A 25,374-nucleotide genomic window follows, 5' to 3' on the forward strand; every position below is an offset into this window, starting at 1 on the left:
GCCAAGCACACGCACACCTGGGAGATGGTGGTGGGGTCGTAAAGGCGCTGACGACACCAGGCGCTTCAACAAGGCTGATGCTTCACTGTGTGCGTACAGAGCGAGAGAATGGAAGAAGGGGGACGGGAGAGAGGCGGGTAACAAAGGTGGTGAGAGTGAAGTCGCGTCCTGCCTATTACATTGCGACGGAGGCAGTGCTGGGGCGAGACATACCCCAGAAACATCTAAGCACACACACACACACACAGCTGTTTCTTGCTTGTTCGTAGTATTTTGCTTTTCCATTCTGTGAAACATCGGTCTTTACTTGCAAGCCCTTCTGCGTCTCGTGCGATTTCTCTCTCTCGTTCCTCGCAGGGACGCTAAAGGGGGGGGGGAAGGAGGAGGGGCGCCTGCCGCTCTCCTGCGCAAGGAGACTTATCGCTGAAAGCAAACGTGAGCGGCACGCGCCTCCGAACACGGCGAAGCGACGTTTTCACTCCGGCTTCACCAACAGGGGGGGGTTCCGTGACCCTCTTGCACAGGCGCCTTCCTTTCGCATCTACCCGCACCGTTGCATCGCACTCACTTGATCGCTTCTCCAGGCATCGCAAGCACGCATGCTTCAAGATCCTTTCTTGTTCTCCTCACCTCTCCTCCACCCCGTTGCTTCGAGCCTCCGTCGCAAAGCCCAAACGACAGCACAGCTCCAAGAGAGGCCAGGAAATCACTCGCGGCCACAAGAAGGTGAGGGTTGCCCATCCGAGTCAGAGACGTCCACATCACATGTGAACGCAAGAAACGAAGCAAGTCTCCATTCACGTCCGGCTCAGAAAAATAGATGCGATTGCACTTGGATGATCATCACGTTCTTCGCGCATAAACCCAACTTGCCAGGCGACACGAGTGTCCCTCTTTCGCTCTCTCTTGTGCTGTCTGGGCACATGGTCGGTGTGCGATGTTTGTTGTGAGGATACACCCGCCGGGGAAGGGGACAAGTCATCGTGGTACTCCCCAGCAGCAGCAGCGCAGTCGCACACGCACGCGGTTCTAGTTCGCCATCCACCATCGGGGCAGCTGACGGCAGAGCAACGGGCCCTTTCAAGACGCAGTCCATCGAGTCGCGCGCTCCGAAGCGCACAAGACACTCATATGTACACACCAATACCGACACGCACGTTCTGTTAGGGAAAGGGATATCTCACACAGATACAAAGACCTTCACAGGGCACTACCGAAGCTGTTCCCACCCCCCCCCGCTCCACGGAACGGAGACGAGGTAGATCGACATCTGCGTCTCAGCGAAGTGATGCAAAGCCCAAGAATGCAGAGGTCAAAACACCTCAAGCATCGTCATGGAGGGGGACAAAGAAAACGGACACACGCACACACACGTTAGCTTCAGAAACGTCCACATCACATGTGAATGCAAGGAACGAAGCAAGTCTCGATTCACGTCCGGCTCAGAAAAATAGATGCGATTGTACTTGGATGATCATCATGCATATGCGCGTCGCGTGGTGGCAGTGGCGTTGGGGAGGAAGGGCAGGGGCGGAGAGAACACGGCCCCGATGAGGTAGAGACGGGATGCGCACTCTATTGAATGCCGCCGCTTTGCTTCCGTGTTGGCCGCCGAGTTTGCGTGCGCGGATTGCGTGCAGCGCATACACACAGAGAGAGGGCGAGCGAGTGAGAGACACGCGCAGCATGCGAGGACATGTTGCACAAGACATGGGAAACGGGAAAAAAAAAACATGGAAAAAAAAGGGGCGGGGCGTCGGGCTCGCTGGGCGAATCTCGTGCTTGTGCTGCGGTCGCATGGGCCCTGGAGACATGTCCCCGCAGCGAATGCGAGTGACAGAGAGGAAGGCGGGGCACGAATGAGAGCCACTGACAGGAACCCCTGCCCACCCTCCCCTTGTCTAGCTTCATCACGTTTATCTGGAGTGAAGCAGAAAACCACCCGGCCCGGTTCCACTCTCTGCTTTACGAGCGCCACATGGACTGTGACACCCTCCGAAGTAGCATGCACGGTTGTCTCTAATCGGTGCTGCTCTTCTCCCTTCACTGCTACTTCGACGCGTATACACAGCCATACACGTGTGCGCGAAACCTTTGTTTCATGACCAGAGTGAGAAGGACAGAGGGAGGGGAACGAGTTACAGGGAGGAGATGAGCAAGCAAGCGTATTCGTTTCCGTCGATCTGAGTTCTGGGGTAGCGTCTGCAATCGTCCCGGTGACACTGAGGGCCATGCCAGCAGGAATAGAGTCCGCCTGTCATACAAGAGCGTCGATAAGCGTCTATGCCTGTGCTTGTGTGCACGGACGAGAGTGCGGTGCCGCCCCGTCCTTCCAGCTCCCTGTCTCACCGCGTGGCGACATGAAGGGTCGTGCGGTGGTATTGCTCTGGGGACACAGACAGTAGAAGCAGCAAGAGAGAAGGCGGGGGGCCATGAGGTCACTGGGGTCCTTTCTCGCGAAAGGACTGCATGAAGCATCGAACGAATACCGATAAATGGAGCAGAGATCTCGCTTGCACTGGAGAAAGGCAACTTCGCGATGCCCCCTCCCCACCCCCTCTCCGATTCCACCGCATCCTCATGTCTCCGGAAAAAACGCACGCAAAGTAAGAAGAATCAAAGGAACTAAGCAAAGGCGGCAAAATGATCGAATCTCCGTTTTGCTTCCCCGCCGTGACCAGTGGACGCAGTGGCCGGGGTAGGAGGGAGAGAAAGCGCGTCGTTGTGCGTTCACTGTCCGATGCGTGCCTCCACCCTACCATGCGTGTTTCTGCCTGGGCACCGTACGCGCGTATCTGGCGGCACAAGTTCGCTCACCTTCGCCTCTCGCCCCACTCCCCTCAAACTTCACTGGACCGCGTACGTGCGTGGAGAGGAGAGCAGCTGAGAAAAAAAAAACGAAAGGAAAAGCACATGAGTAGCAGTGCATGCACGGGAAGAAACATGAGAGAGCGAGAGAAGCGCGGCGCGCGCACGTGTGTGCACACGCACAGATGTGTGCATCAATACATGCATGCGTGTACTCGAGCACATACATGACACTCGGTAAAAAGACTAAGTACTTACAAGAGGATGCTGAGAGACAAGCGGTGCAGGGAGCAGACGGCGCGCGTGTGTGTAAATGGGGAAGAAGGTGGTGCGGAAGGGGTGGGTGGGCTGAATAGACATGGGGTGCCAAAGGGCGCCACAGCCATGACCAAGCTGACACAGAAAGGCAACGCGACGCTAGCATGCCAACATATAGACGAGAGAAAACAAAAGAGCCAAGCGCGACAACGCCAAGGACCCTCACAAGGGCACCGCAGAAAGGAAAGCAGCACGTACAGCGCATCAGTAACGGGCACAGGCTCATCAGGAGACATTGAGAGAGAGAAAGGCAAACAACCTCATGGAAAGTTCTTTGTTACTTTCCTCCAATGCGCCCACCTTCTCGGCCGCACACCACGAGGTTAGTATGCTCAACACAAACTCCCTAGCCTGCCATATAGGCCCCATCGCGTGGTGCGACACAGCCGTGGACACACGCGTTGCAGCAATGTGCCGACTCCAGCCATCTGAGCACGGCCCCTGCCTCAAGCTCTGCCCACCACTGCTCAGCAGGTCGCCACACAGCCGGCTCCCATCATGCCGGTCGCCACCACTGGTGCATCCCTCGGGGTGGCACTCAGACTATACACACCAGGAGGCAGTGTGAGGGCCCGGGTGGGATACGCTCGAGTCGTGCTGACTCTCTGCCCGTTACATGGACGGCAGAAGCGTGTGCACGGCCGCAGGCCTCTCCGACGCAGTGCCATATACGACCTTGCCTCCCTCCACCCCGCAACGTAGCAGGCGCTTGACCCTGTCCGTCACCAGAGGTGGCTCGGCATCGGCCGGGGATAGGGGGGTGGGAGGAGGTGGACTGCCTGGCACCCCTGAAGAGTGGGGGCGCCGGACCCTGAGATGCCACGCGGTGGCTACTAAGGGAGAAGAAAAAAGACAGGTTGCATGTGGCCTTGAGTTCAACTGTGAGGGGCAGAGCGAAACCGAACCCGAAGGGACCTGCGAAGGCGTATGAGACCCGTGAGGCAAAACAAAAGGGAGGCAGTGATGGTGCAGAATGAGAAGAGTCGGGGCGCATGGTCGCGGGCGTCGATCTTTGTGCTTCCTTATGTGACGAACAGGCCGAGAGTTGGCGCGGCACAGTACAAAGGCGATGCGGTTGACGCGCGCCGCACGGCTGTTTGGAGATCTTCTTTACCGGGACCGCGGCACACCACCGCCGCCTTGGCTTTCTGGCATCAATCGGGCCAAAAGGTGGTTTGAACCAAGCAAATCGAGGAACGTAAGCCGCGTTAACCACTCAGCGTCGGTGTTTGCTTTCGGCTGGAGCATACGCAGTTACGCATGCCTACGCGCAACTGTGTGCTGTTCTTTTCGTCTCGCTGGTATTGTCAGACAGACATGCCATAGCCGCGGTACATAACGTTAAGAACCTCGTGCTTCCAGTACTTGAGACGGATCGGGTCCGCCACCGTCAGCTGTTTCGCCTTGCTCAACGCAGCGGCCTCGTAGGCCAGGAAGTCGAGGACGACAGCATCCTGTCGGTCTTCCTGCTTGCCTGCGTCCATTGCACTCGTCTTCGGTTCATCCCATGGACAGGGTTTCAGCCATTCCGGCTGGAGACCCTCGCGATACGCCTCCGACGGGCGAAGCTGCTGCACCCCGCGTCGCTGTGCCGCGTTCATGTACGTCAGCCACATCTCTTCCAGCATTGCTTGACAGGCCAAGTACTGCGCTGTGTCGACCTGGTGGAAGTTATCCAGCATGTACTGTGAGCTGCTCTCGTAGAGAATCTTCAGCTCGGCAATCGCCTCAGACTTGGGTGCCTGCTGCGATGAGCTTCTCGTGTTGTTCGCCGCCGCCAAGCGCAAGACGCGCGCCGTCTGCGCCTCCAGCTCGGTAACCCGGAGCCGGACGACAGTGTGCAGCACCCGCTGCATGTGCCGCATCAGGGCAAAGCTCTCCACGTAGGCGTCCCACCGAACACAGCGTTGGCGGTCACGGAGGAGATCCACAAGTGGCGTGGAGGGGCTGACGGTGCCGGCGTCGGCGTCGGCGCACGTTTCGGAGTTCGCCAGTGCGACCGGGGTGAGCAATGGGGCGTCGGTGAGGTACCGCTGAAGCTCCTCACTACCGTCCCTGCTGGCGTGCTCTGCCGCCCACACGTGCCATCGCATGAGAAGTGTGTGGAAGAGGAGGGCAACGGAGCGGGCGTGGGCGTAGGCGGCCTCGTTCGTTGGGTCCACATACAACCACTGCAGCGAGTAATTCAGCTCCACTGCACAAATGTCTCGCAGGGTGCCCGGCCAGTTCTCGCTGTTGGTGGGTGCGCCGACCGAACTGGTGCAAGCCTCGGAGCAGACCTGCCGCCAGAGAGGACGAAGCAGGGCTTCCCTAAAGAGGGCGAAGCGGTGACACCACGCAGAGTTGTTGCGGCAGTCTTGACAGATAAGCTGCGCTGTGAACTGCAGCTCCTCGGTGAGTGGACTTGGTGGTAGGGTGGGGCGCAGTGCCGGCGGCGCTGCGCCCTCCGAGGTAGTGATCCAGTCGGGTCGCGGCGTAAAGCGCAGAGCTTGATCAGCTGCGGCTGCCGTAGCCACCATTGCGTGCTCATCCAGGGCCTTCCGCGACGGCGGCGTCAGCAGGAAGGAGAAGGCATGCAAGTACCATGACAGGTGCAGCCAGGCATGATAGTTTTTCCCATCCTCATTGCACAGCACCGCGCGCAACGTCGGCCGTTCGTCGACCGCGGCAAAGTCGAGGCCGTCATGACGGCGCAGGTAATCGTTAAATGTTGCCTCACTCGCCAATAGGGGCACAAACGGACTGCTGTCCTCCACCTGCTGCTCCAGCTTTTCATCCGTGGCCGCGGCGTCCACACCGCATCGGACGTGAGAGGGGCTCTGCTGGAGAGCGTACGCCAGCAGCTCCTTTCGGTGGTGCCACACCTGAAAGTTCTTGTGGTACAGCCGGGTGAAGCAACCGACCGTCGTCAGTTCCCAGCGCACCGCACGCCACGGGCTCAGCCGACCTTCCCACGCAATGTCGGCGCGCGCAGGGAGCCAGTGCTGTGACGTCAGCCTCAGCTTCGTCTGCTTTTCGTCCATCTCCCGTAGCGCCTCTTGCTTGTCTGCCTCCGAGGCGGTGCAGGAAAGGATGGCGGCCGGTATCGGAAGTTCCGGCAGCGCGTCACGGGTCGCTTGCTCCAACACCGCAGGGGACATGAGCACATCGCGTCGGTCTTTCCAGACGGTGTAGTTGGAGGTGCACTGGCGAAGTGCAAAGGCCAGCAGAAGAAACCAGCGTGCCGCTGAGGTGCGAATGGCATGAATTACAGGAGGCAGCGCACCACCCCCACATCGCTCACCGCAGGGCGGGAGCGTTGGGGTGTACTCCAGTTGACCTCGAAGTGCACGGTATACGCCGTAGATGAAGCTGAAGTTCGGCGGATAGTTAATTTTCGCGACGGGGTGCTCTGGCGATGCACCAAGACTCTCGTCTGCTGGTGTCACGTCCGCGACAAGCGGCATGAAGGTCTCGACGCAGGCGAGCTCATAAAGCCGCTCCCCATCCTCGGGGTCCTGCGAGCAATCGGAGGAGGCAGCCGTCCAGGACGATACTGAGGACGGGGAGGATGTGCGGCTCGAACGCTGCATCGCGCCTGCAATGTCCATGCGAAGACGCATACGACGATGAATGGCTGTGAGTGAGTGGAGGGGAAGAGGGAGAGAAAAGGCAAGCGGAAAGACGAAGTTGAGATGTGAAGTGTGAGATGGGCCGACATGTGCCCCCCCCCCCGAGGGGGGGGCAACCGCGTGCGAGCGCACCGCACCCTTTGCATGTCGGATGCCCGTCAGGAGATGGGGGCGTTCGTAAACGGACGCACCCAACCAAAGAGCTTACGTTGTTCTTAAATGATCCGTCATTAATTTCAATACGGAGACAGCGACATACCTCCCCGCCCCCCGGCGAAGAAGACCATCTTCACAAAACAGATTCATCACAGGAGGGGCAAGCGGGAGAGGGGGGAGGTCGATAAGCGCGAGGTGAAGGGAGGGTCTCTCTTTGACCGATGCACGTATGGTATTTTGATGCACCGTGGCTCGGATGTACATTGCAGTCGTGCTGCATGTAAAGCTGCTGTTACGGCTGGACAAAACCGCGGCTTCACACGCATCCTTCCCACGCACGTAGATGCGCTTAGGATATGACGAAAAGAGAAAAAGGAGGGAGGGCGACGACAACGCAAACACAGACGCACGCCAAAAGCGGTCAACATGCATAACACGCTCACGTAAGGTCCCACACGCAGGCGCCTATGAAAGATGGACAGTCATCCGTTCGGGGGGGGGGGATACCGGATCGCCTCTGCTTCCTTCCTCACGCATTCGTCTCCCTCGTGCGGCGTGCGTGCGCGCAGCTCTGAAGCAGGAACAGGAACTGAAGATAGCGTGTGAGAGGGTGGTTGAGTGGGAGAAGAGAACGTAAACAGACACACAAAGGCATAAAGAGAAGCGACGGCGAAATGCGAGAGCCGCAGGTCGCACAGAAACTCAGGCAAGCACATGGAGGCACGGCGGAGGAGGAGTGGAGGGAGGAGAGGGTGGTGGGTGGCCACCGCCTGGCATCCACGGCGCCACACTCGGTACCTCACACCCTCTCTCCGCTTTGTTGCACTATGCACACTTAATATGACATGAAGGAAGTCACGCCCCATTTTTTTTTTTTGGGGGGGGGGGGTGAGTGGGGTGGCGGGCGGGCGATGCGAGGGAGCCGTGGAGGGAAGTGTGTGTGTGTGTGTGTGAGAGAAAGCAGCTTTGAGCCCACTCGCCCTCCCTCTCTCGCTTCTGCGGTTCAACACACACACACACACAGAGGCGTGCCAGCAGGTTGTCGTTGCCAAGGCTAGTGGCGACGCACGGACTCCCCTCCCTTTCCCTTTGCCTGTGGGCTGTCGTGTAAAAGAGCGCGACGGCGCATGTGTATGAGTATGCGCCTATGAAGATACAAAACGGCTCCCATAAGCTGCGTACACGTGCGCTCACAAAATGCACGCGCCACGGCCGCTTAAAAGCCAACGGAGCTACGAAGGCAGCACGGGTGACACAGCGACTCCCCTCTCCATCACACAAAGATACCTAAATGAGTAGAGTTTGCGTGGCACATGCTTTCCGAATGCCCCCAAAATCCGCACTTCTGGACGGCGGCCACAAAACCAACGAGCGACAAGACAGACGACAGGAAGAGTGAGAGAGGCACCGGCAGATAGAGACACAAAGTGAGAAAGAGCAGACAGGCTGTGCCGGGCGTCCTTCGACTTTCCGTCTGGCAAAGGCGCTATCACCGCTCCACACCTCATTTCGCACGTCTCTGCAACGGCAATATCCACCCGTGTCACAGCACCTTCACAAGGAGGTCACGAGGACACCATCGCAAGAGCACATCGTTGGCTGCAGCCAGGTGAAGCAGGGAGAAGAGCATAAGCAAAACAGAGCAAAGCCCCCCAAAAATAATCATCAAGCGAACAAAATCGGTCTGCTCCACAGAAAGAAAAAGAAAGAAAAAACACGAGGACGGCGGCAAGGATGAGGAGGGGGTCCGGTAAAAGGCCAACAAACAGCATCAGCAGTCAAGCAAAGCAAGAACACAACCATGAGAAATGAGGGCAAAAAAAGGGAGAGAGGCCGGGGGAGGGAGGGGGAAGAGGAGGGTAAGCGGCTACGCGTTCGAGGTACTACCGCTTGAACGGTGAAACGCTTTCCTCTCTGTCGCCAACCGTCTCTGTTCGGACTCTCGAGTAGTGATGATGAGTGCCTGATGAAACGGGGCCGCCCTCGTACCTTTCTGTGTGTGTGTGTGTGTATGTGGGTGGGTGGGTGACTGTCGTGGCGGTGTTGCCGCAGAGGATGCATGGCAACCTCTGGCGGACCGCCTTCTCATCTTCTGGACTGCTATATGGCAGAAAGCATACCACACGCGACCACGAGCTAGTCTACGAACGCAATACGCGTACACGAGACGACGGGCAGCAGCGCCGACACCACACATGAGAAAGGGTGTCATGACGACAAGAAAAGGAAGAGACGGCAACAGAGGTATTACTTTTTTCTGATGCCCGTACACACAAGTTAAAGGTGAGGTGATTGGCGGAGCAGCAGGAGGGAGGGAGGGAGGGAGGCTATGATCGAAAGCGCGGGGGCAGAGCCCGTGTAAGGAGACGTTGCGCGCTCACGCAAGCGTCTTCGAGTACATGTCGTTTCCCTTGTCATCGACGACAATGAACGCAGGGAAGTCCTCGACCTCGATCTTCCACACCGCCTCCATGCCGAGTTCCGGGAAGGCGAGGCATGTTACCTCCTTGATCGAGTCCTTGGCGAGTATGGCCGCTGGACCGCCAATGCTGCCGAGGTAGAAGCCACCGTGCTTCTTGCACGCGTCCGTCACCTGCTTGCTGCGGTTGCCCTTGGCGAGCGTGATGTAGCTGCCGCCGTGCGACTGAAAGAGATCGACGTAGGAGTCCATGCGGCCGGCCGTCGTCGGGCCAAAGGAACCAGAGGCGTGGCCCTCCGGCGTCTTGGCGGGCCCGGCGTAGTAAATAGGCGACGTCTTCATGTACTCTGGCAGCGGCTCGCCGTTATCCATCATCTCCTTGATCTTGGCGTGGGCAATATCGCGGGCCACGATGAGGGTGCCGTTAAGCATCACACGGGTACCGACCGGGTATTGGCTGAGCTGCTGGCGCACTTCGTCGATGGGGCGCTTCAGGTCGACGTTCACGCTCGTGGTGCTCAGGCGCACTTCCGGGATGTCGGGCAGGTACTGCGCCGGGTTCTGCTCAAGCTGCTCAATGTAGATGCCGCTCTTGTTGATGTGCGCAAGAATCTGGCGATCAGCGCTGCAAGACACCGCAAGGCCCACTGGGCAGGAGGCACCGTGGCGGGGCAGCCGAATCACGCGCGCCTGGTGGGCGAAGTACTTGCCACCAAACTGCGCTCCAATCCCGCTCTTCTGCGCCACCTCCATCACGATCTTCTCCCACTCAGGGTCGCGAAAGGCGCGGCCGTACTTGTCGCCAGTGGTCGGGAGCGAGTCGTAGTAGCGGCAACTGGCCAGCTTCACCGTCTTCATGGTCATCTCCGCGCTCGTGCCGCCGATGACGAGGGCGATGTGGTACGGCGGGCAGGCAGCCGTGCCGAGGGTCTTGAGCTTCTCCTCGATGAAGGCGCGCAGCGATTTGGGGTTCAGCAACGCCTTGGTTTCCTGGTACAGGTACGCCTTGTTTGCCGAGCCGCCGCCCTTGGCAATGAAGAGGAACTCGTAGTCGCTTCCGGGCACCGCGAGCAGGTCGAGCTGGGCGGGAAGATTGTCGCCGGTGTTGCACTCCTTGAACATGTCCAGCGCGGCAGTCTGGCTGTAACGCAGGTTGTGGTACCTGTAGGCGTTCCATATACCCTTGGACAAGTACTTCTCATCCTCGCCCCCGGTCCAGCAGAGCTCGCCACGCTTGCCGAGCACGATGGCCGTGCCGGTATCCTGGCACGACGGCAGCACCCGACCTGCCGCGATGCAGGCGTTCTTCAACAGCGTCATGGCGACGTAGCGGTCGTTGTCGGAGGCCTCGGGGTCCTCGATGGCGCGACGCCAACCCTCCAGGTGGTCCTTGCGGAAGAAGTGGTGCACATCCGAGAAGGCGCGGTGGGCGAGGATAGTGAGGGCCTCGGGGTTCACTTTCAGCACCTTGCGCCCGAACACCTCCACCTCCTCCACGTACTTCTCGCTCCCCTCGACCTTGGCGAACTCGGTTTGGTGGTGGTGCGGGTCGGTGGGCTGAAAGATGGCGGAGAAGTGGAAGTCTGCGTTGACAGCGGACGCGTCCTCGATGTCCTTGATGCCCGCACGGCGGCACCCGATCTCGCAATGGTCGCACAGAGACATGATATACACTACTAGAGTGGAGTGTGGATGGGAAACACAAGACGCCGAAGAAAACGGAAGAGAAGAGGTGCAGTTAAAGCGAGTTTTGATACTGTGACGGCTGCAGTGAGGTGCGCATGCGAGACAGACGTCGTGGCGAACGCAGCGAGGGGCAGCGGCCACGCCGGCGTGATAGGTCGACCAGAGAATGATGGGGAAGGGTGGTGTGTGTGCGTGCGAGAGAGAAAGTGAAGCAAAAAGGAATTGAAGAACAGTGTCGCAACGGCAAAGCGAAGAGGAGGGCGCGGCGAATGAGCGGCCACGGCGCCCTGCGCGTGCGCGTTCGGCCTTCTCTCTCTCTCTCGCTCTGGGCGCGCCCCCTTCCCCTCTTACACGTCAGCGGCATACCTCGACGGTGCCTCGTTTCGCTGATCACGCCCCGGATCACTTGCTCGGTGAACGTTGAGCAGACCCCGTCTTGGCACGTTCTTTCTGTGAGCAGTATGACCTCTTCTCTTTCCGTATTCGCTCACGCCATCCGTCAGCGCAACGCGAGGGCGGTGATGTGTGCACACTGAAAGGAGGGGGTGGGATGGAGGTACGCAGGTGGGTGGCTCGACATGGTGACCTTCAACACTTCCGCCCCTTTCGCTTGACCCCCCATGCTACCAGCATGCGTCGCTTGCGCATCAACGCGTTGCAGTTAGCGCGTGTGCGCGGCTGACCACCACCGCCCCACTGTTGTCGACAGCGCTCGTTGCATCTGCCACGCCTATTGCCACGCACGCATCGCACTCCGCTGTGCACGGTCATGCTTGCACCACTTGCTCTGCCGTCCACGTGACTCTGTCGTCGGTGCACAGGTGTTAGATGCCACCTGTCTGTCCTACGAGGGCACCGTCTGTGAGGCAAAGCACGGCACGTGGCGGCACGGCATCTCCGCCACCGCAGGCTGGCGCTTCACCCATGGAGGTGGGGCCTCCGCGCTCGCACACGTGGCAGTCACCTGCAGCACCGTTTTCGCTGCCCGCAGCACGGGGGGGCATGGACTGGCGCTGAGAAACGCCGCCGCTGCTTCTTGCAGAGATGCGGCACGTGAGGTGGGCGAGGCGGACACATGAGCCGCCGTTCGTGACTGCCACTCAGGAGAGCTTGTGCGCTGCCCTTGGCCAAGGCAATAGCGGCGAACATCTTCGATACCGCTGGCCGCCCAGAGACACCGTCCAGCCCAAGTTCGTGCCGGCAAGCGTGAACTCGACGCGCAAGGACGACCACTGGATTACTCTCAGCATCTGAAGGTGCACGCCCTTGTGCCTCCCTCTGGTGGACGCGCGCGACAATGAGGAGGGAGCCGCGTTGGCTCATCGCCATGCAGAGGGTCGTGCCAGGCATCTTCGTCTTGCAGGAGCGGCTGCCGTAGAGCATGTGCCTCGGCGTCCACAGCAGCACCGCGACTGCCTCTACGCAGTCCACCAGCCACTGAGAGTGTGCTACGCCCGCAGATGCACACTTGGCACTCACATACGCCGTCTTGCTCTCACAGAGCTGAACCCGGTTGACCAACTTCGTTTCGCTAACGCTGTTGGAGATAAGCAGCGGCCTGATACGAGTCGGGTTCGCCAGGACTTCGCCTCCTTGCCGCTGCAGCTGGTGCTCCACGACTGCCCGGTCGCTCAGCAACGACATCGCAGCCGCGCTACGGTCGCCGTCACTTACCTCTGCTGCACCCCGTCACCGAACGCCGCCATGCCTCGACGCTACCAAAGGCGACGTAGTGAGCGCCAAACTCGAAGCCGCTGAGCCAGCAGCTCACCACCTCCTCTGGCCGAACGCCTCGCATCCTCCTCAGGGGACCGGAGAACCCAGCCGCAAACGACTGCGACTACACCTGCGCGGCGGCGACGAGCAAGGCCATCGCGGCAGGCCCAGACATCGAGCTCTCGCCATCGCCGATAGTTGACGGTGTCTGTCCCGATGCCGGCGCGGAGGCCGGGCTTGTCGCTACTGATGCTGCTGTCGGCGTGTATATTTCACGGAGGCGTTTACGCTTCATAAACTCTACCGCAAGAAGCTCGTCTCGCGTCTCCGCGAGACACCTGTGCGGCATGTGCTGAAAGGCCTCCAGTATGGCAACCGGGTGCGACACGTAGGTGGTTTCTATGACTCTTTTGTTCGCCGCAGGCAGAGCATCAGCAGAAAGCGGAGGGAGAGGCCAGTGCAATAACGCAATGAATCCGTGAAGGCGTACTCAAAAACTTCGGCCACCACCAAATGCCGGGGGTGCACGTACACGTCAGGCGCTAGCTCCGTCTCTGTCGGCAGCCACTCGCCCAGCCAGGGTGAGACGGTCTGCTTGGTGAGCATGCGCTCCCAGCGCAGGTCGGGGGCGGCTTGCAGAGCAGCGAGGCCCTTCCTCACGTGCTTGGTCTCAACCCTGCATACGTCTTGGGAGACAGCCCGTTCCACGTCCCTATCGTCGTCGGCTCTCCCTCGCAGTGGACTCGTCAGCAACAAAGTCGTGCAAGTTCAAGCGGCCAAACGTCGCGCAATCGTGGCCGCCTATGACCACCAAGTCGAGCGAGCCCGCCAAAGCGGGGAGGTGGCCCGGCTTCGGTTTCATCCATGCAAGCTGGCGCTCGGCTGGCCCGCGCACGGGATATGTGCCGTTTGCACAAGAACGTCCTCACGCTTCGCCTCCACGGCCTTCTCCAGCTCGGCCATGATCGCCGCCGTGATGCCAACCGCTTCGGCGGTGATAACCTTGAGGTGGGTAAACTGCGCGATCAGCACCTACCGCCGCTGCCGCCGCCGACGATGCGTCAGGGCAACCTGCAGCAGCGGCTCCCCGTTGAGGAGCGCAAGATCAAACACTACCAAGTGAGCCCAGAGCCGCCCCCCTCCCTCCCATCTTCGACGGTGCCCTCGACATCTGTCGCGGTGGAGTCGAAAAGGTGCGCTAGCCGCAACGACCGCTAAATGAGGAGTAATGGCACTGCTGACCACGTGCGATGGGGCCTCCAGCGTATACTTGTGCATGCCTATCGGTTTCTATATGTGCGTGCCTCTCGTTGACTGTTTTGTGTGCGCGAAGGATGCGCTCTTGAGCGAACACGCAACACGCCGCCAAGGCAACTTCAGAAACGAAGCGAGGAGGGAGAGTGGTGCGTGATGGACATCTATATGTGGAGAAGGTCTGGTGGTGCTGGTGATAGTGGTGGGGCCGAGAGCGGCGAGCGAGACGTGGGAGGAGTCGAAGAGAGATAACGAGAAAGAGGTGAGTAACAGATAGATGCTGACGAGGCAAGGGAAGACTTGGCATGAGCCGCCGATGCGCATCTGCGCATACGTTTTCGCGGCGACACGGGGTGGGGGTTCGCCTGCTCTTCCGCAGGTGTATTGGACGGATGGCGCATTCGCGGCCTTTTCTTTGTTCTTTCTTTTGCTTCGTGCTAGCGCGCCGCAGTTGAGCAGGTCGATGGATGGATAGAGGGGAGCGGCGTGCGACAACGGCGTCCTCCCTTTTGTTCGACGTAGGCATGGAAACGGAGGCAGAAGAAGAGCTGAAAATGCGCACACAGAGCGCAGTGCAGTGCAGTGCCGCAACCACCGGCGAAACCAACAAAAGCCACACGTACAGCACAGAGACGCAGGCGACACGGCACGCGCTACATTACGGAGTGCATGTCCGTTTTTTTTTTTCTCGAATCACGGTCCGGCACGCGCACGGCGCGCAGGCGGACTTCATGCATCGCCCGAGATGGGCTCTCCTGCCCCGTCGTTGTCCACTTTGCGCTTTCTCTCTTGGGTTCTCCTCACTGATACGGCACACGGAACAGCACTGGTAGACGCGACCTCAGGTAGTCAGCGGATTCGGCCAGCTCTCGCAACTCCTGAAGTTGCTCCTCAACCGCGATCCGCACGTGGCGTTCGTCCTTGCCGCGCGCCCCCTCGAAGGCTGCCGCCATTTCTCGCAAACCGTGCTGCACGCCTGCGTAAATGCGCAGCGTCTCCTCCACAACGGAGCCGAAGACAGATGACATGGACGTGCCACTCATTGAGTCGACCATGTCCATCGTCAGTGCTGTGGCACCGTTGATCATGCGCCGCTCCCAGTCCACCGAGTGCGTACTTAGCACCTTTCCACCACTTCGGTTTCTTCTATCGTCGACCTGGTCGTCGTCATCGCGGTTGGTGAGCGCCTGCGCTATCTGAGCGTCCCGAAGTGCTCTCCGCAGCTGCGTGTTCTCATCCTCGGCGTGCTCCAGACGAGCCAAAACATCCACGCGAGCCGCTTTCGCATCCACCAGCGCGGCCTCCAACTCCGCCTTCTCGAGCTTCAGCTGCTCCCGCTCGATTGCGCGTGGACGCAACATGCTGTTTTCCAGCGTCAGCACCTCCGTCGTCTCCACAAGCTGCTGCACCGCTCCGCTGGCCATATGTCGGCCGTAGAGGTCCCAGCTGTTCGTCACCTGCGCGCGCAGTGATGCCATGTCGCAGCGCAGTTCGCCGAGGGAGCTATGAAGGATGTCTTGCAAGTGCTGCTGATGTGCGTTGGCACGCTGAAGAGCTGCCTCCACATACGCCGTCAGCAGCTCTCCCCGCTCTTTCAAGGCAGCGAGCAGGTTCCTCTGCATCCCAGCGAGAGGAACGCGCCGGTATGGCGTACCGGGAAAGCTGCGCAGGGTGTGTACGAGAGCGCCGCACAGCACGTTACGCTCATGCTCAAGCGATGCCAGCTTCGCCGTCAGCTGCGCCACGTTACGCTTCTGAGCATCGGTCTCGCCAGACACGCTGGCCATTTCGCTCGCGAGGCGCACCTGCTCTTCTTCGCGACGAGCAATCATCGCACGAAGCGCCTTCGCTTCCTCGCTGAAATCGCTCAGCAGCATATTGCTCTGTAGACTGCGGCGCGCCAGGTCCTCTTTCAGCGAGTCTCGCTCCAGCTTCAGAGAGCGAACCACGCCGCACAGCATATGCAGCCGCGTGCCGACGGTGACGTTGAGCAGAGTGCTGCGGTAGCCCGCGAGGGCCTCCTCCGTCTCTGGCAGCACCTGCTTGAGATCCACGATCTGTGTAGTCAGCAAAGCCATCAGCGCCTCCCCGTACTTGGGCGGCTTCTCTGCCTCGTCGCCCTTGACAAGGCGGCCCTCCAGAACTTGCAGGATTGCGCAACACGTAAAACGAAGGTTTTGCAAGTCGCCGATGCGCTCCCGCACTGTGGTCATGGTGTCCTGTAGCACACTGGCGCAGCCACCAGGGCGCCGCGACGTCGTCTTCTTGCGACCCTTCATTTCTTGCTGCATGAGACGTAGGCCCTTCTCCGGGGTGCACTGAAGGGCAGGTAACGGCTTTCGCTTCCGCTTCAGCGAGCGCTGGGTTGAGGACGTAGTGGAGAGCGAGTCGTCATCGCTGAAGGCGTGGTTCAGTCCGATCAGTATCCGCTCCGACTCCTGCTTCACCTCTTGCAACTCCTGCATCTTGGCGCCAATGAGCGGCAGCACATCACTCAGCTTCAGCGGCTTGCCGACCCCCTTCATCGAGCTTTCGCAGGAAGCGCCGCTGACACCATCCCCGACGCCCAGCAGCTGCTTCAGCTCCTGGACTGATGCGCCCGTCTCCTTGCATATTGCCTCCAGACGGGTGGCGAGCATGCGACTGTCTACACACCCAGCCTGTGCCCCAGCCTGCGTATGGCGCTTGAATGCAGTGCCCTTCGTCGCTGCGGCGGCCATGGGCAAGCTCGCGCTGTCTCGGCGCTCCATGCTGTTCAACATATTTATTTCCCCTTCATCGGGCGTGCCACCAAGGGCAACGATGCCGTGTACGACGGACTCCGACAGTTGCTGCAAGCAGTTCGCCATGTCCTGCACATCTGCCACCAGCGACAGCAGTCGCTTCGTCGCAGCCGCGTCAGTGCTCGCCATATCGAGCGGCCCTTTAACTTTTGCGCGACAGAACGGCGATCCGGAAGAACGCATCTCCACCAACGGTCGCGTGAGAGCCGCCATTTTTTCCATCTCCTCCAGCGCCTGCGCCACTTCAGCACAGGATGCCCGCAAGGCTCGGTCGAGAGGCGACGATTCGGCGCCGTCTTCGGACGAGCTCGGTGCCAATTGATGTTCTTCGGGAGCAGCAGCCGCGGCAGCGGACGACCATGGCTTCAGTTCCACAAGCGCCTCCAGCACGCCTGCCGTCGGCTGGTCCTTCACCACTGTGAGCCTGTCGATACGCGCACGCTGCTCCACCGCGCTGTCGTTCACACGGGCAATGAGGTCGTACAGGAGGACAAGGCGATCGTGCAGCTCCGCCACAACCTCCCAGGTGGATGGATCGGCACCGTCGAAGCGGACGCTGTGACCCACAGACGTTGCTGCCGACTCCGCACGGGGTGCGCCTGCTGCTCCTCCATCCACACTGAGTTCCCGCAACCTTTGCACCGCCATGTTCTCGCGCAGGTGCTGCTGTACCAGCAGCTTCCCCATCGCGTCGTTGCTGTCTAGTTGCAACAAGTACTCCAAGTACTCGGACGGGTCGCTGCCGCGGGTTAGCGTCGGTGGCGGTCTGTCGGGTACTTGCTGAAGTGTGAGCGACCTCTGCAGCGACCGCTCCCGCGCTGCTGCAGCACTCGCATTATGCGTCAAGTGATGCAGACGCGTCAAGCAGTCCCGCAGTACATCGCGCAGGAACACACCAATGGCATTGTTTCTGCGATTCGCCTCTTCAACAGTCGATAGCTGCCTCGCCAACTCATGGTGCGCAACAGCGGCCGTCTCGATAGCGTCGTGCGCGGAGCGAAGCTGGGCCTCCAGCTCCGCGACGGCAGCTTCATAATCCGCCCGCTGCCGCTGCAGGTCGTCGACGTGCCGACGCAGCACCTCTCTCCTTTCGTCACTCAACGAGTTTTCCGACGCGGCTTCGGCCAGCTGCCTTCGCAGACTCTTCACCTCCTCGCACAACCTCCGCGTCGCCTCAGTCTGTGATTTCAGTGCCATATCCTTCGCCTTGGTGTCCTCCTCCAGCTCGTTTCGCTCCTTCTTGAGATCCCTGCAGTCTTGCGCGCTCTGCGCTGCCTCCCGTTGCAGTTCTCTTAGCTGCCTCTGCAGATCCTTCTCGGCGACGCTGCGGCCCTTGCCGAGGTCGTCGACATGCTTCTTTAGAGCTCTCTCGCTGGCTTTGGTGCGTGTCGCCGTCTCCTTCAGCTCTGCCTGCAGCCGCTTCTTCGCCTCTTCGTTTTGCAGCTCCGACACAGCGAGGGCCTTCAGTTGCTCTTGAAGTTGGCGCACCTGCGCTCGCGCCCGCACAATGGCGTCGACAAGAGAGTTATCGGCAACCCCTTCAGAGCTCCTAAGCGTCTCTGCGGCTACCGCCGCCGCAGCCGTCAAGGCTCTTGCCACCGCCTCGGCGGTTGAAGGGTGTATGGAACCGCTGCGTGACGCCTCTGCTCCTCCTGCTTCTGAGTTGGATGTCTCCGGTGCAACCGTAGACCTGTCAGGGCGGCTCCTGCGTGCCGCAGAAAACCGCACTCCTTTTTCTCCACAACGGCTCTTGCCTATGGCGACTTCTATGATTTCTTGAGCACTCTTCGTCAGACCGTCAAACTCATTCGTCGGCGCACTCGACTGCGCCGCCGCTGCTCGTTGCTGCGCTTGCAAGCACAGCTCTATGAGCTCTGTGGGCTTTCGATCGCCCTTGGCCGCCAACTGCCCGGCGCTACGGCGTGCTACTTCGACCTGCTCAGGCGTAGCCACGGCGTCGTCCTGCGGCGCCCTGTGCTGCCTTCGCGCCAACAGAGCTGCAGTCCTCTGACTCATGGTCGACGGCGGTGTGGCAGGAGGGGGTCGCAGAATGGCGACTGAGGTGTGCACCACCGCAGCATACTGCGCAATATGCTGCAGGTCGTCGGCATGTGCGGCTTCTAGGTCTCGGGTGCGGTGCCACAGCCGCTCCAGGGCCACGCTAACCTTCTCCGACGCGCCTTTGCCGGACCACAGCGATGTCAGCACCAGTACCGCGTCCATGTTTTCGCAGAGGGCACGCAGCGAGTCGGCGATGTTGGCTGATCGACTGGCACGCTCTTCAACCGACTCCTGCGGCTTCGCCATAAAGTTGGTGTTCGTAGCACCGCGGCCGCCGAACGCGTCGAGGGCGCGGAGCGCAGCACCCTGCAAGTTCGCCACCTCGTCCGCGGATCGCTTGCCGTCCTGGTGCATCGCCTGAATGGCGCCGGCTAAAGCCTTGGCGTCCTCTACAAGTAGCCGCGGCAGCTTCTGGTAGTCGATGAAGGTTGCATCCGCCGGGGAGGCTGGAGGGCGAATCGATGGCGGTGTCGCCTTTCTCACCACCGGGGCCGCTGACGAGGATCGGGCAAAGGTCACAACCGCTGCACCGGAGCACCGGCCGCCGCCCGTGCTGCGAAGCGCAGACTGCGGGCCCGGCTTGCTGGGCCCGTCTCCCACGCGCGAGGTCGTCAGCGACGGCCCGCAGCTCGACTCCCAGTCGGAATCGGCTGGGGAGACCACTTGCAGCAGCGAAGATGCCGCTGCCAGAGTGCTACGCACCGTCTGCGCTGCCGAGGCGAGCTCATCGCGCTGAGCCTTGATGGTGGTGGCCTCCATCTCTTCGCTGAGTCGCTCGTGCAGGTGCGCAGCACACTCCTCGAACGATGCGGGCGGCGTAGGCATTTTGGCTATCAATGAAAGGGATACGAGTGTGTCGCCCACAGCGCGCAGCAGGGCCTCGGCAGTGTCCTTCGACTGGCGGGCGCTCTTCAGCAGGGTTTCGGAAGACGGCGGCCGTGGCGGCGGTGGTTTTGAGGCACCTGAGGGACTGCAGGGGTTTGCTGCAACGATGCTCCACTTGCGCAGCGAGCGCAAACGCAGACTCGACGGTCCCTCCAGGAGCCTCACCGCTTGCTGCATCGCCTCACGCAGTTCGTTGACCTCCCTTTGGCGCTGCTGCTCCGAGGCGCCGATGTCGCCGCGGCTGACCTCCAGGTCATTCTGCAGCCCTGACTGCTGCTGAAGAGCCGCATGGAGCTGATCACGTAAGCCCTTTGTCTCACGCACGGCTTTCTGTAACTCCTGCTGCAGCTTCAGATTTGCATCTTCCAGCTCGGCAATCTCGGCGGCGCGGTGCTTCCTTGTCTGCATGTTGTGGAAGCGCCACCACCTGAGTAGCGTGCGGCTGCGCAGTCGTTCCTTGTTGAGCGCCTCGAGCAGCTCTACGTTGGTGACGGTGCGCTGCTTACGCTCCCGCACATGTGCGCGCCACTTGGCGAAGTACCGACGTGCCAGGGCGAGGAAGTCCGCCTTGGACCGCAGCGGCACGTCTTGACGCACACGAATGGCCGATCGCACATTCTCGGAGGTTCGCATTTGGGTAAAGGCGAGCCACCGCATGAAACACCGAGTGTACTCCTGACGAAGGGAGTTGTGCTTCAGCATCGTGGAGCACCGCTTCAAGTGCGTCTGCAATCTGCGTTGTCGGATGGCAGCCGCCCACGCCGAGAAGGCCCGGCTTGCATGCAGAAGCTCGTTGCTACGGCCCAGCAGTCGCGCTGTGTGTAGCTGCGTCGCACCCTCTGTGGCCGCCACCACCCCTGTCGGTGACCTACCACGCCGTGCGCTCCTCGGCGATGCGTGCATCGTGAGGGCACCACTGCAGCAATGGAAGACGGCAACTGAGAAAGGAAGCAGACGACGACGACGAAACAGAAACGAAAAAAAAAAAACGACTGTGGGACAGCGGGGCAGGGCAACGTGGCGGCGGATGTGAGCAAAGCGCCACGCGAGTCAAGAGAACACGGCAGAAGCGGTGCGCTCGTGCGTGGGGAGAGGGAGGCCGCGCAGACGGTGCGGCGGAGCCACAGCGACACAAAGAAAAAGGCGGGGAGAGGGGAGCGAAGTGGCTTTGAGTGAACGATGGCACACACACACACACACACACAAAGACACACACAGAAGTGGGCAGTGGATCTGAGGCAAAATGGGGAAGCGGGCAAGAAAGTAGGTGGCGTGGGCAGGAACGCAGGAAAAGAGTGCAGCACACACACACATGTACAGTTCCTGGCGGGGTGTATACTCCTCTCGCCTATACCTCGTAGCGATTCCCCTCTTCAAGGCGGTCCGACAGAGGGAGAGAGGGTCAGAGACAGGCCGGGTGAGGCGAGAGAGGCGGGCGTCGGGGGAAGTCCCACACGCACACACGTACAACCCATTACCCACGCGATAACGAAGGCAGTACGAGCGCACGTGCCAACGGATCGGCGAGTGCAGAGGGGAGAGAAGCGCTTACAAGAGACTGCTGGAGTACACGACACAGCGACATGAAGTTGAGACCCTGGACGGATAAAGAGAAAGGGCAGTGTGCCACGTGGCGAGCAGACAGCCACGTGTGGGTGTCTCTGGTTTGAGCTGTATCGGGTTGCGCTACTTGGTGCGTGTGTGTTTAAGAGCCCCTGCTTCTTGCGCTGCCCCTTCCTGTGCTGCGCGGAGCGGATGTGAGCAGAGAGAGAGAGAGATGCACGCCTTCGCGTTTACATACCATACGAGAAGCTCTCCTAAATCACACGTCCGTGCAAACAGCGTGAGGACGAGGAGGGAGGAGAGGAAACGAGAGAGAAAGGTGGGCGACGGCACGCGCAGTGCACACACCGGGCCAACGCAGCACAACATGGTACGAGTATTAACGCATGAAAAGACAGGGGAGAGAAGCAAAGAGAATAACAGAGGCGAGGGCGGAGAAGGGGAGAGGGACGATGCTCAGCGCAGGAGACACACAACGCTGCGCCCGCACCGAGCGTAACGCACACAAAACGTTATGGCGCGGCCGTGAGGTAGCAGCCGATGGGCTGCACGAGTGAGACAAAGAGCCGGTCATCGCTGCCTTTGCACATTTCCTGCGATTGCTTGTTTTATCTGTGTCGCGTGCTGCAGCACATCTGCTGCGCCGTGGATGCCTCCATGACGACTCGATGCGACGAGGTGTCGAGTGACTGAAGGAGAGAAAAGAGCAGGAAAAACAACAGAAAGCGAAGTAGCGGATGTTAGAGGGAATTGGTGGTGGCGGTGGGGTACAAACTCGGCTGTAAAACTGGGAAGAAGGAAAGACGACCGCAACATGCAGCGTTGAGGCTGGGAGACGAGGAAAGAGAGGCACAACGAGGAAAGTCGACGATCATGTGTAGCTCCGCTCCCTTCCGGCAAAAAAGAAAACAGCACCGCTCGCTAAGCCCTTCCCCTGTCTTGCGCGCCGGCTCAGATCTATCCTCAGTGGGTGAGCACAAAGTCCATCATGTGCACAAGATGATGGTAGTGTGTAGGGAGGTGTGGCAACTGCTGCACCGCCAGCTGTGCGTGCCCCTCCCAGTGCTTCTCAACCATAGCCTGCGCTGCGTCCGCGAGGTGGGCGGCAGCGGGGCGAGCATGCGCACCTCCGGCATCATGCCGCATCTCCCCTTGTTTGGGGAATCGCTCGTGAAGTCGCACAAGGAGCGCGAAACACGCCAGTCCTTCCACAACAACGCGGGTGGTGGGCACCGGTGGCATTACGGTCTCTGATGTCCGTGGCGACCATGACTGCGCGCCCACGGCGTCTTGTCTCAGTCCACCTCGAGCGTCCCGCTCCTCCAGTGATTCGGCGCTGGTGGGGTCTTGTGATGCATTGCCTGCGTCGACCGTTGCCGTGGTGAAGCAGCCCCGCAGAATAAGCGTGGTGGTTTTCTGAAGGACGGTGAGGGCGAAGAGCCTCCATCCAACGTCGTCGGTGCGACGCTCGCTTGCAAGCGACTGCATTCCTTGCGGGGGCGCGGCTTTCTCATTCCCGCTGCTGCTCAGAGCATCGGATGACCGCTTCTCACTTTCGTGGAGGCTCGTCTCTCTCGCAGCACGGGCGCTAGTCTGTAGATGGTACACCGCCGTGCACATGGCGTTGGCCCAGCGCCAGACACCTTCCATGCAGAACGCGGGCGGCATTCCGGGATCGAGTGGGTCGTTCTCACAGCCGTGGACCGCCGTTATTGCACCCTGGATGCTGTACTCCTTTGCCTCCCACGGCGCCAGAAGGCCGACATATACGCGCAGCAGCCACGCCGCCGCGGTCGCCGGCGTCATCCGGTGCGCTGAGATCATCTGCTGCACGACATCGGGGAAGAGGCGGACGCTGAAGCGGTGCAACGGCACGGCAATTCTACTCGGTGCCGTGCTCTCCACCGCCACGCCGCTGTCCTCGAACCACGCGACTGTCTCCTGTGCGACGGCGACAAGAGCGGCGGAATGCGAAGCGGCGGCCGCCTCCGTATTGTAAGGGAGGCGCAGCGGATACCCAATGGAGAGAAAATACTGCAGCAGCAATGGAGAGGATGAAGGCAGCTGGGGTGTGCCTGCCGTGCTGTCACCTGCCAGGCTTGCGGGCGCCTGCCCTGGAGGCGCAAACGGCCCTCCAAGCAGCTGTGGAAATGCCGTCCCCATCAACGCAGCGTACGGAGACGGCGAGGAGCACTCCGAGGTATCAAGACGGCGCCCCGCCTGTGTGCTGTCACACAGCTTGGCGCCGTTGCGCGGCTGTTGCGGTCCTTCGCTTCGGTGGCGGCGAATCTCCCTGTACAGGTCCACCGCAGAGCGCTCCCAGTCGTCGAGAACTGCGACACTACCATGATAGGGGTGGCCGCTGTTGCTGCTGTTTGCCTCACGGATGGTCACTGCTGCGGCGGTAGACGCGCCGGATCCGGCTTGGTCAGACAGTCGTGGAGTTCGCCGAAAGCGCAACTGCTGTGTTGTGCAGTAGACGCCGCTGCTGACGGTATCTTGTTGCACATCGCCGTCAAGCACGATCCCCCAGTTCGTGAAAGGTGGTGTCGTTTCAAAAGGTGCCTCGCTCATTGGGAACGCCGAGCTTTTAGACGATGCGGCCTTAAAGTCGCTATGTGCGCAGGCCTTATGGGCGGCTTTGCTGGTGTCCTGTGGGCTTTCGAACGAAAGGGAGGGGAAAAGAAGGTGGATGAGATATGGCGCGGCGTACCCCACACAGGCAGCGCAGGCAACGATGACGCGTATGCAAGGACATATTCTCCGACCCATACGGGTACGTGACGAGAGAGACTTCGAGAAGATCAAGCGGGTCATGGCTGCTGCGGTGGGGATGGGAGGGGAGGGGAGAAGCGTTTTCTCGACAAGGGTGGCCCCTCAGCTCTCCAGTTGCCGTGAGCTAGATTCCACAAGCGCGCGTGGCTCTGCAAGTTGCTGCGTCGCATCCGACTCGGCAATATCCTTCACAAACTCCATGTCGACGTTAAAATGTGAAGAGCAAGCGCCATGTGATCGCCAAAGGAGACCGTTGCGCCATGTGTCACACCCAAACACAGAGACAACAATGAAAAGGGGAGGGCGAAAGAACAAGCGGGCAGCGGCGGCTAGCTCGACACAATGCAGACGTCCACAGGCGCCTCCATCATCTTTACGCGCTGCTGCGCTACAGCGAAGAGGTGCACCGTGACAGCCGGCGAGGCAGCGTAGACGAACAAGCGCAGTGGCGTACGCTCTTCTTGAAGACGCGCACGCGCCACGTGGCATAAATGATTCCAGCACTCCGGGCAGGGAAAGATGGCGACGGCCTGCGCAGCGGCCGGGCCGGCATCGCTACAGGCTGTTGCACAAGAGCTGCATGTGGCTGATGCCGGCGCAGCAGCCTTTTCACCCGACTCCAGTGCGTGGTAAGACGTCATAGGCGAACAGCGAGCAGCCAGGAGAAACACGTCTGCCACGTCGGCGTAGATACAGCCGCTGGCGGCCGCAGCCCCGAGCGCGTTCTGCTCCGCACACCCCTTCAAGATTCCGCGCAGCGTCGCCCCGGCGGGGTTGATGCGCTTGTGAAATGCATGGTTGACCCCTGTGAAGACTTCGTCACCGCAGGCGGCGGCGCCACTCTCCGCAGAAAGCGCGTGATGGTGAGGAGAAGCGACTACGCGACTCACGACGAACAGCTCGCTATGAAGCGAGTCCACTGGCGCCGTCGAGGTCCGAGTTTGAGGCGACTTTGAGCCACTTTCCCCTTCTCGGGAGAGCAGGTGGTGCGCTGCAGCAGCCCTGGAGGCTGCCTCCACGGCATTGCTTGATGCTTGCCGAAGGCTGGACAGACGTCGTAGCAGCCCTCGCAAATGAGTAAAGTGGGCCAGTTGCGCGGCGCTGAGTTGCTGTGCTGGCCTGGAGAAGACATGCACCTTGGAGCTCCCTTGAGAGCGTCCCAGCCCGGCCGCAGTCCCTCCGCCTCGCTTTGGGCTATTGTTGCAACGGTTGCCTCTGCCGCTGCCGCTGTCCGGCCCCCGGAACCTCTCGAAGGATGTGTCCGCACACACGTCTGTCGGCAAGCCTGAGAAAGCTTGATCTCGATCCGCCTCGGCAGTGCACGTGAATCGAGCAGAGT

At 60.5% G+C, this 25,374-nt stretch overlaps 5 protein-coding genes across 5 annotated transcripts; all 5 read right to left on the reverse strand.

Annotated features, from left to right (window-relative positions):
* Positions 1–4,433: 4,433 nt before the first annotated feature.
* On the reverse strand, positions 4,434–6,716 carry LDBPK_292070 (protein farnesyltransferase alpha subunit, putative; the record flags this gene model as incomplete). The annotated part of the gene is made up of 1 exon (XM_003862577.1): positions 4,434–6,716. The coding sequence occupies one exon, from the start codon at positions 6,714–6,716 to the stop codon at positions 4,434–4,436; it is 2,283 nt and encodes a 760-aa protein (XP_003862625.1).
* A 2,554-nt stretch (positions 6,717–9,270) lies between these two features.
* LDBPK_292080 (fumarate hydratase, putative) lies at positions 9,271–10,977 on the reverse strand (the record flags this gene model as incomplete). The annotated part of the gene is made up of 1 exon (XM_003862578.1): positions 9,271–10,977. One exon carries the CDS (start codon positions 10,975–10,977, stop codon positions 9,271–9,273), a length of 1,707 nt encoding a protein of 568 aa, XP_003862626.1.
* A 981-nt stretch (positions 10,978–11,958) lies between these two features.
* LDBPK_292090 (hypothetical protein, unknown function) lies at positions 11,959–12,642 on the reverse strand (the record flags this gene model as incomplete). The annotated part of the gene is made up of 1 exon (XM_003862579.1): positions 11,959–12,642. The coding sequence occupies one exon, from the start codon at positions 12,640–12,642 to the stop codon at positions 11,959–11,961; it is 684 nt and encodes a 227-aa protein (XP_003862627.1).
* A 2,126-nt stretch (positions 12,643–14,768) lies between these two features.
* LDBPK_292100 (hypothetical protein, conserved) lies at positions 14,769–20,600 on the reverse strand (the record flags this gene model as incomplete). The annotated part of the gene is made up of 1 exon (XM_003862580.1): positions 14,769–20,600. The coding sequence occupies one exon, from the start codon at positions 20,598–20,600 to the stop codon at positions 14,769–14,771; it is 5,832 nt and encodes a 1,943-aa protein (XP_003862628.1).
* Positions 20,601–22,223: 1,623 nt separating this feature from the next.
* On the reverse strand, positions 22,224–23,834 carry LDBPK_292110 (hypothetical protein, conserved; the record flags this gene model as incomplete). The annotated part of the gene is made up of 1 exon (XM_003862581.1): positions 22,224–23,834. The coding sequence occupies one exon, from the start codon at positions 23,832–23,834 to the stop codon at positions 22,224–22,226; it is 1,611 nt and encodes a 536-aa protein (XP_003862629.1).
* Positions 23,835–25,374: the final 1,540 nt, after the last annotated feature.

This window comes from Leishmania donovani, chromosome 29 (genome assembly GCF_000227135.1).
Source record: "Leishmania donovani BPK282A1 complete genome, chromosome 29".
Lineage (NCBI taxonomy): Eukaryota > Euglenozoa > Kinetoplastea > Trypanosomatida > Trypanosomatidae > Leishmania > Leishmania donovani.